This window comes from Stylophora pistillata, chromosome 11, assembly GCF_964205215.1.
Source record: "Stylophora pistillata chromosome 11, jaStyPist1.2, whole genome shotgun sequence".
NCBI classification, from domain to species: Eukaryota; Metazoa; Cnidaria; class Anthozoa; order Scleractinia; family Pocilloporidae; genus Stylophora; species Stylophora pistillata.
Window position 1 is genome coordinate 20,466,027 of NC_142529.1, and position 10,841 is coordinate 20,476,867.

The 10,841-nt window shown below is 37.3% G+C and overlaps 1 protein-coding gene across 6 annotated transcripts in view; it reads right to left on the reverse strand.

Annotated features, from left to right (window-relative positions):
• Positions 1–6,821: 6,821 nt before the first annotated feature.
• LOC111325669 (gamma-aminobutyric acid receptor subunit gamma-2) overlaps positions 6,822–10,841 on the reverse strand; it is a 20,773-nt gene continuing 16,753 nt past the window's right edge. For 4 of the 6 annotated variants that reach the window (XM_088738581.1, XM_022929523.2, XM_022929525.2 and 1 more), the window contains exons 7-9: positions 10,698–10,820; positions 8,429–8,787; positions 6,822–7,777 (exon numbers count right to left, since the gene is read on the reverse strand). In XM_088738581.1, the coding sequence (XP_088594707.1) occupies positions 7,520–7,777; positions 8,429–8,787; positions 10,698–10,820 (740 nt within the window). In that variant the 3' untranslated portion in view covers positions 6,822–7,519. The remainder of the gene's footprint in view (positions 7,778–8,428; positions 8,788–10,697; positions 10,821–10,841) is intronic. The other 2 variants (XM_088738580.1, XM_022929526.2) reach the window with 2 other exon arrangements.

Here is a 10,841-nt window from a genome sequence, read left to right on the forward strand (position 1 = left end):
CTATCAAAGCCATGGTAAGAGAAAACTGTCCTCCCTTCCAGTTGAAGGTACAGACAAATGAATCTGAGTCGAAGTTCATTTTCCCCATCCGTACAACTGAGGTGTGTCGAATATCACCGAAACCAGCCAGACTAGGCCCAGTACAACCAAGCAACTCTTTTACTGGGGAAGAACTTGATATACAAGCCTCGCTTGACGAATTTGTGTATCTGTTCAGAGCAATTACGCCCATATTGAGCAAGGAGGCCAAAACCATAGTAAGTTGTACTGATGCAGAAACTTCTCACCATTCTTGGCTGAAATTCCACTTCCCTGTGTACAAACTAGTTATCCAGAACGGCATGTTGAGGGCCGCCATTAAGACATCAGTCAATGCAAGATTCTTAATAAGAATGTTGGTGATGGTTTGCATCTATTTTATTTTTATCTTATTTTATTTGCTTCACCCTGAAGAATACAAAAAAATAATAATAACTTAGGAAATACAAGCCTAGTAATAAGTAATAAGAACGTAACAATACACTAATAATAAGTTTAAAATTTGGGCAGGGACACCGCAACAGCTGAGGCCAATTACTGTGGACCCAGAAATGAAATTATTTAAAAGTATATAAATAATATATAAAGTGTTTATAATAGATATTTATAAATTTATGAAGTGTATAAAAAAGTAGCAATTTAAATCACATGCAGCAGCTAATTTCTTGGTCTAAAAGCCTGGCTGCGTTACATTTAAGACAAATGCTTTTGAAGCTCCTTGGAGAATCCGGGTCATAGTTTATTGCTAGGGTCCGCGAGTAATAACCGCAGTAACCGTAAAGAACCGTAAATAACTGTAATAACCGTAATAACCGTAAAGAACAGATTTTAAAGTTCTCAAGGGTAACATTGTCTTTCGCTCCGACGAGGGGCTAACGCTCGAAACGTCAGCTTTTATAATCGTAACGGTGGCCAATTTACCATTTCAACTTTATTGATATATTCAAATTATAACATTATTTAGGTCAAGTCTACTAATAAGCAGGTTCCAGATTCTAGTGATTCTAATGAAAAAAGATTTCTGAAAGGTAGAAGTCCTGCATTTTCTAGGCACAAAGGATTGAGAGCTCATTACGGATGTACGGGTCCTATGCCCGCATTCGCGCACGAAGGGAACAACGGACGGATCTAAGTGAGTCATATTATGTGTAGCCTTGTAAAAGTAAGCTAGATCTAGTAACTCGTGCCAGTAGCACACAGGAAGCAGGTTTACAGACATTAGTCTTTCTTTGTAAGAGATAAATGTTGAAAAAAGGCAAGCAAAGAATTAATTTGGTGGCACGTCTTTGGATACTTTCCAGTTTAGAAATGGACCCTACAATATCAGTCATTGTTGGTGTTATTGGAAGCTACTTGATTTTGTCCATAGTCTTCCTTTAGTGCATCTTAAATAAGCTTAGTACGATGTTAAAGTCTTCAGAGGACGCTTAAATATTAAAGAATACTCACTTTTTTTTTAGTTCACCTCATTGTTAATCAAATGTTAATAAATGTCTACCAGGTTAAAACCTGAATAACATTTTTTCAGCTTCTACTCAACTGGCTTTACGTTCACTGATATCATAATCAGGAAGCTATCGTAGCCAAAGGAAATGATTTCCGTTTGAAAGTCGACTTGAAAACGACTTTATTGAACTCAACACATTGCCACATAAGGGCCATTTTTACTGATTACTAATTGAATTCATTTCAAGTTCTCTTTGTTCCATAATCTTTTATTAGTTATTCTGTGGTCTAAAGAGTAAATTAATTAGTTGAAATATAGTTAGTAGAGGGGACTGGTTATGAAAGTCGGCGAGCATCAAAGAGTCCCTCTATTAACTATGGTTGAAACAAAGCGAAAGGAAAAAATAGATTTTTTTTATAATTGTTTACAATTTTTATGATTTTTGTTAATAATAGTAAAATTCTCTGCCTTTCCTCTGTTGCATAGTAGAAGCAGGAAAAATCCTTGAAATCTACCATTTGCCGTTTCCCTGAGCCTTATTAGTCTCTACATCGCTCTCTGATAGTAGTTAATTGTATCATCTTCTCTGTGTTTCCAATCAAATACTCACTCTTAATTAATGAAATTTGCAGAATCATTTCCTCTGTAAGTAGACTAGTTGTCTGTTTAAGGTGAAAGAGCTTTCAACAGCTTTTACCGAATATTCAATATACTAGATGACAGCTAATATAATTTTGACAGGAAATATAATTTTCCTTCATGACTTTGAGCCTACTCAGTAGTAATAATGGTGTCAAGATGAAAATAAATCACTTTAAATCCGACTCAATACAAAACATTTTCTGCGTTATCTCTCATCTATTGTTACGCAAAATCCTTTTTTCATTAAAACACTAACTAGAGCACCGACAAAGGGGAAATAATGAAATGATCCATTAAAACTGTATTTAGGTCGACTTTCAAACAGATCAGAAATCTTAGCAATTACTCCTTTTTGGTGAAGTGGTGGTGTAAAGACTAACTAAAAAAGTGATTATGGAAATAAATAAATTTCAAAGTCACTGATTCGAATTAAATAAAGCCGTATTTAGTCGACTTAAGTTCAAACGGAAATCTTAGCAATCATTTATTTTGCTTCAGTGGCTGAAACTAAGGAATACCTGATAAATGATTATGGCAAAGAAGGAATTTAAAAGTAAGTAAGTGATGACCCGGCTCGTTTGTGTGAATGTGTTCTGAATCCAATCACGTCAAGTAAGTTGTGCTACTACATTTACGCTTGAATACGTCAGACAACACAAACGGAAGCGTCTTGCCGTACACTATATTTAGACTTAATCGCTCCAAACATGACATGCATCGAGGGGATAGCCAAACTTTTTCAGCTCGTGGTGGCTAAAAATCTCTTTGGCTTTCGTCTTTCTTAGAATCTTAGGGCATTTAGGCATATTTCGATCCCTTATATTATCAAGCATCGAATAGTATTCGGCTAAAAGTTGTGCATATTCCTTGACATCATTGTGTTTCTGGAGGTCTTTAGGACCCTTGTACACAATTGTGTGCTCCCAGTCTGCCCAGAGAGTCATGTAAGGCGTTCCCACTTGAATTTCTGCCACTGATTTCCGCTTAGGAACGTTAACTGCTACCTTAAAAATGGAGACGTCGATATTCTGATCCTCTCCATGGCCAGTAAATTTTCACTCTTGGGTCTGAGCTTTCTAATATTGGTCCACAAACGCCATAACATCTAATCTCGGTGACAGATTTGTTAAAAGCGCGTAGGTAGAGATTCTTAAACTTGGAAATATCACTTAGCATCGGGAGAGTTACACGACAGCCAACAACGTCTGCGATTTCCCTATAGTCCGTTGTCTTCGTGTGTTTCATCTTGTTCCACAAAGATTCCAGGCTCTTAATTCTTCCGAAGACTACTCCATTCGTTCGTTTATTTTTCAAAATGTGATCCAAATCTGTTTCAAGTCCTTTTAATACTTAGGTAAAGCTTTGAGAAATTTCAAGAAATGGTCAATGAATGAAGCCAGTTTGCTGTTGCGGGTTAAACGGTCCGTTAGAGGACGTCTGTATCCGTGTATCCGTTAGAGGACGTCTGTATTGAGCTAACCGCCTGGTTAGCTCAATTGGGAGAGCGCCGGACTGCTGTGCGGGAGGTCGAGAGTTCAATACCGGCCGGACCAACACTCAGGGTCTTAAAATTAACTGAGAAGAATATGCTTCCTTTCTTTAACATCAAGAATTGGTTAGATATTCTAGTCTTCTCGGATAGGGACGAATAAATGGAGGTCCCGTCTCCTGCAGGGTTAGGGGCAGGAGACGTTAATTTCCCACGCAAGAGATTACTGTGTGATGGATGTCCTCCCCTGGGGTGGGTTGGGTGGGTAACAGGACCCCCGTTGATACCAGTGTTTACTACACTGAAGGGGCTATCCTGTATAAATATAGATGTCTGTCTGTCTGTCTGTCTGTCTGTCTGTATCGAGAGTGAATTTTATAGATTAAATCTGGTGTGTATTTCAAATCCGTCATATTCCATTGGTAATCTTTCGTTTTGAATTTAGAAGAGACGCCACCATTTTCATCGTCGCAGTCTTTACATTTAAGAATTTTTGCAAACGAAACATGAGGGCGGAGCAGAAGCAATATGAAATACATTTTCATTTTCGGGGTTCATTTTCGGACTCACTGAAAAGATTCTTATAGTAGTTGTCAGATACTAAACAAACTATTTCAATTTACGCCTCGAACAAAATGACTCAATTCATAAACTGTTTGAAGAAATTGAACGGTACATATGGTTGCTCAAGAGTAACGAAAGATCACAGTGAGTGACATGTTGTGACAGGTCTTTACCAGAAACTGCTTTCTAGGCTACCAAGGCAAATTGCCTCATTTTCTCTTTTTTGCACGCAACTAAAACCCAACTGAATAGCCTCGTTTTGTAAAATTCATTCCGTCCAAGGAACGGATTTCAATATCTCACCATACTGTCAGGTGAAGCGAATTGACAGTTTGACCATTCCGCAACGTGGTGCAGCAACCTGTCGCTAACTGTGTCTGGCAGCCTTAAGAATATATAGGCGACATTCAGTTCGCTTTGTAAAGTTTGCCACGTGTTGTTACGCACGAGGTACTATTTTTGTACGGTTTCTGTCTGTCCGTTTTCCATCTGTAAACTTTGGGTTTTCAACACTGCAAATCTTATGCTTTAGTGAATGCCGGCTGAATCTAAGACTTCTTCTTTAGATCACTGAACTGTATACGAAAAACCATGCCACCTTTGATACTGTTGACCACAAGATTTTATTAAAAGCCCTTCAGATGAAACGAGGTGTTTGCGGCTCTGCTCTTTCGTGGTTCAAGTCTTATTTGGAAGGGAGATCTCAAAGAATTTGCATAAAAGAGACCCTTTCACAGTCATTTGCTTTGAAGTGGGGTGTACCTCAAGGTTCTTGCCTTGGTCCGCTTTTGTTTACTATCTATTCAAGTGATTTGTTTTCCCTCCTGGAGTCCCATTTACCAACTACGCATGCTTACGCGGATGACACTCAGTTGTATCTGTCCTTTAGTCCTAGTGTTGGCACTGGTGAGTTGGATGCGGTCACTGCCATTGAAAATTGTATTCGTGACATCAGACAGTGGATGTGTGTGAGGAAATTAATGCTAAATGATGACAAGACTGTGTTTATGCTTGTTGGGACACGGAAGCAGCTCACAAAGGTGTCTATCGATGGCGTTAGAGTCGGAGATTATAATATTAGTCCTTCTTCATCAGTCTGTAATCTGGGCACATGGTTTGACCCGCATTTGGATATGGATGTACATATTACCAAAACATGCAGCAGTGCATTTTATTATCTTTATAATATCAGACATATTAAGAAGTACTTATACAGAAGTAGCACCGAAACACTAGTTCATGCGTTTATAACAAGTAGACTTGATTATTGTAACAGCCTTCTGTATGGGTTACCGAAATATCAGTTGTCTAAACTGCAGCGTGTTATGAATGCTAGTGCTCGTTTGGTTTATTTTGCTCCGAAGTCGTGCCGCATCACGCCTCTGCTTCGCGAATTACATTGGCTGCCTGTTTGTTATCGTATCGAATATAAAATAATTCTTCTTACATTTAAGGTATTGCATGGTATGGCGCCCGATTACTTGCGCCATTTAATATCTGTCTTGCCTCCGTCTAGGTATAATTTAAGGCGCAACGATGACTCCGCAGCTTTATTAACTTTCCCGAAAATAATATCCAAGAAGACCCTGGCAGATAGATCGTTAAGTTGTGCTGCCCCTAGACTTTGGAATCTGCTTCTTACCACAATAATATCTATTTCAAGTTTAGATATTTTTAAAATTAGACTTAAAACTTTTTTTTTATTTAATAGGGCGTTTAATTAGTTACTATAGTTGTTATGATTAAATTGCATTATTGATGAATTACTTTATTTATTTATTTATTTATGGAATTTTAGAATTGTAGTTTTGAACTTCTGTTTTATTTTTGATTTAATATTTATTGTAAGGCGCAGTTGAATATTTTTATAGAGACTGCGCGGTACAAATTTAAATTTAATAATTTAATAATAGGCATTAAGTTGTAGTATCTGGAACCAGTCTTTTTCCAATCTGTTATCCACCCGTAATTTCCAGAGGGTTATTAATTTTTTAAAAGAAAATATCATTGTATCCATTGAAACTGTTCGTAATTTTCGAGGTAAGCAGAGTGGATCCTTGTCAACAAACTGAATTCAAAAAAGGAAAAACTGAAACAAAAAGCATTGATGTTTCGACAGGTGGGTTGGGCAATTAAACCAAGTGAGCTCCGAGGACTCATGTTGGTAATCTTTCCAAGACTGAAAACCAGGAATCAAATCCTATTATGCTATTTATCCACTGAAAATGTTTGAATTAGATCGTTTGTAACCGTTCGGATGATGATCGATCACAGCAATACGATGTTTTCCCTACATTACATCTCATTTGCAAATCTTCGGTTGTGATATCGAAATATCACAAACGTTTGACTAAACTTCTGTGTCTTTGCCCCCGTGCACTTCTCTAGGAATAAATGCTCGCAACAGATAAACGGTTCGTCTTTTTACGCCAAGGTACAACCCGCAAAGAAAAACGTTTGGGACAGTTGCTTTAAAGTAGCCCTCCCCCCCCCCCCCCACCACAGACACACACTCACCCAATCGAGCGTGAAGAGACCCCTCCCATTTCTTTGTCTGGACAGTTTAGTAAAGGTAGTTGTCAGTTAGAAAAGCGAGTGAGTTCGGTTAAGGAGAAACTACAAAGTCAACAACACAACATGGCCGGTCCAAATTCCCATGGTTTAATGAAAAGCGGGGGGTTCGAGCCCCCCTGAAACTACATTAGACTCCAGTCCATGACGCGACGAAAACGACAACGAGGTTCTAATTACAATGTATCTGAAGCCTTATCTTATAGTGCAAAAAACGTGCAAAATGTCACTTTGTCTAGCTTCAAGAATCAAGTGCTAAATCTGACTTTCGACAGTAGTTCCTTGGAGATTGTAGTTCCTCCGGTTTTCCTGGGGCAGTGCTTAACAGGTTAAGCAACAACAGAAACAATAGTTTATTAATACATTGTTATGCTTAGCTAAATTAGATTTTCATAAACAAAAAAATCCACCATAAGATATAGCCGATAGTCGAAGTAAAATGCAGAGTTTAATTTAGACACTGTTCTTTTCGAGATACATTTTAAATGTAGACATCAGAATGCAATGATTGGTTTAAATACTCAGCAGTTATGAGACTGAGTATATTGCATGGTAATTTCTAGAATCACATTCCAAACGACATTGTTTTACAGATAGAGAGTAGATGCTCGAAAGATGTTAAAAGAAAAACTATGGTAAACTAGATCCATCAACAAAAAATAAGTACAGCATAAACTGGATAGTCCATAGCAACTGGCATTAAACTTTTCTAAAGAATTGCATCAAGGTAGTAAAGATATTACCATCCATATTTGATAAAAATGAATTCAAAGATCAATGAGAAATATCAGGAAGTATGCAGTGATGAACACAGTATACCCAACAGGAAAAAGTCCTCTTGCTATTCTGTCTAACTGGTTATCCAAACTTTTCATCTTTCCAAAGAAATTCGTGCATAATTTCACCTTAAGGCGATCGTCATGTGGTGAAAATTTCTCATGATTTCGAAATGCTGTCGCCCCATTGGACGATGCACTCTCGTCTTGATTACTCTCGAAGCTTTCGGCAGTTGTTATGTCATTTTTCTGCAAGGATTTAATATTTAGAAAATGGTGATAAGGAAAATTAAATGGTAAGTTTTAAAGCTGGTGGTAAGAACAATTAACATAAGTGATAATAGTTTTCGATACTAGCGTTCGGTCTTATTATGTAGCTTGCTAAGCACTTTGCAGGCAAGATAAAAAAAATGGCTTGCTGATCGAGCAGTTAAGATGGGCCCATGTATTATGTTTTACTCCCACGAAAATGTGTTTTTGTGGGAGCAAAATATCGTATATTGAGGAAGGATCAACTTTCTCTGACAGCTCATTGGCACCCAATTTTTCTCCTAGCTGGACCTCTCGACCCAGAGCAAGGATATTAACTTTTTGGCTACCGCATGTTCTTTTCTTAATTATGGTGAAAAAAAAAAAAAAAAAAAAAAAAAAAGAAGAATAATAAGAAGGAGAACTTGACCAACGAACAGCTAACTTAGCCTCGAGTATGAAGGAGTTAATATCATACGGAAGATCACACCTTAGGTGGTCGTGGACTGCACAAGATGGTAAACAAAACAAAGGTGGATTCAAGAAAATGACTGAAGCTTTCGGCTGGGATGCGAAGAAGTCATTATTTATAGTTGGCTGTCAATGAGTAAAGGTTTATTGTTCCATTGAAGTGAGAAATAATGATCTTGCCTTTTCTTCCTGAGAGGGAATTTCATTCTCTGTCCTACACATGGACTTTGCTTTCCTGTACACGGCAGCAGTTTCAAACAGCGCTAAGAACGTAAACGAAAACGAAACAATCAAGAACAAGTCAGCAGCATTCACATAACTGACACGCGGCATAGCCTCACTAATGCTTCCGACCAGGAAAATCTGAGTGAGAAGAGAGGTGATACCAATCGCACTTCGGTCTCCGATGTAGGCGGGGTCCATCCAAAATGCCATCCACGATACAATCGTGCAGAGAACACAAGGGAGATAGATACGTATGACGTAATACCCAATCCGTCTTGCAGCGGTGAACTTTATCGTTAACACATCAAAACAACCTATAAGATAAACAAACACTGCTTTTGAGCTGAGAAAAAGGGGGGTTTTCTACGTCTTAAGAGCCACAGGCTATAAATATCGAGAATCCGACGACAGTTGCAAAATTTCGTGATTCATTTTATTTTCCCTAAAGGAACCTTCTGGTGAACCTTTTTCAGAAATTAAGGCAGGCTGAGAAATAAACTTTGACGAATTAACCTACAATGAACATCGTTCGCGGTATCACTGTTTCAAAGACTTTAATGAGTTAGAGAAAACTGTAAGAAACTCAGTAAGTTTGCCAATTTTTAAGAAGTGTCTTTTTTCTGCTTTTTATAATTAAGTATTTTTTAAATTAATTTTTGCAGTGTGTATGTTGTAATCATTTTTATATTTCGATTTTAGCTCAAATTTCTATATTTTAATTGTATTTTTATATAATACACATCTAGTATTTAGGACCTCTATGTAAACCACTATTGTGATGGAGCTTCCTAATAAAAGATTGTTATTATTATCATTATTATTATTATTATTATTATTATTAGGAAAAAGCTTAAAGATGATGTATATTTCGATTCGTAAATATATAATACCAGACCTTTTTAAAGGCCTCTAAATAACCTCTGACAAATGTTTAGTGGTCTGTTTTACACTCTTTTCACTCATAAACTCTTTTTAACCTAGACGCACCGCCTATGGCGGGCCAAGATAGAGAATGGGAGGAATTAAAAAAGGATACAGCTTTAAATGGTCTATATCATGATCTGTAGATATGGCAGACCTTTTTATAGGCCATTGTATTTGACCTTCGTTAAAACTCTGCGAAAAAGACGCGAAGTACTGTATTTCAAACGCATCACTATTGAGACTTAACGCAATAATATAACAAAAAATTAAGTTTTCAAAGAGATAAAACGACCAGCTGCTAGAACACAAAATTTAAAAACGGGATTTTATGGTGTTGTGGCGCATGAAGTCGCCGAAATTGCATAATTTTTCAATACTTTACGGGGAAAACAAAGGCCATCGAGGCGTATTTTGAACTTTTCGATTTTTCGGAGAAAGAAAAGCGCGATATAACTTTTGATATAATTTTTGAAAAAGGTTTACCAAAAGGGTCCTTTAGGAAAAACTACATGAATTACGAAATTATGCAACTGCCAGCGGATTCTCAATATTTAGGGTCAGTGGCTCTTCAAGTAAACAACCACGAAACAGGCTTATAGGGATGAACTTGTAGTTTATTTGTCTTTTTCCTCCCACAACATATATATTTAACAATTATTCACCGAAGGCGAGGTGAATATCGTCGGATCCCCGCACCTGAGGCGAATAATTGTTTTAGTATAATTTCAGAGCTGAACAACAGAGAAATTTCTAAAATCATAACATTTGAGTAACATATAGTAACATTTTATTTTAACATTTTATATAAACAGCGTGGAGCGGTTTATATAGCGTCATAGAAGGAACCGCTCGACCAATCAGATTGCTGGAGACTCTTTGCTCAGCTCTGAAATTATACAAAGTATATATATAAATGAGCAATCACGAAACAGGCTTGTAGGGATAAAAACGTAATCGTCGTATTTTTCTACTCAACATGTATATCTACATACATACATACACACATACATACATACATACATACATACATACATACATACATACATATAAGCATGATTGAGTTATTTCAACCCTGATTCATCCGCCACTGTCTCTACGAAAACGATTCACTCCAGAAGTCTTTGGATGCTGCATTCTGTTATGAGCATCAGAATTATAGCATTGGGCACCACGCTTCCAGATCCCGCAATTACCAAAGAGCAATCCAGTTGATATGATAACCAACCAGAGTAATTCTTTCACGCAAGTATTATCATAGAAATATTGCAATCGAACTCACACACATACAAATCGCTCATACCCATAAAAAGCTCTTTAGTGTCCATCTCTACACTTTGTTTCGTAATCATGAATTCAGACATTTCTCTGTTAAGGAGTTGGACGTTACTTCCTCTGTAGCGCAGTTGTTTGATGTCCCTTCCATCTAATAACAACATTAAAACAA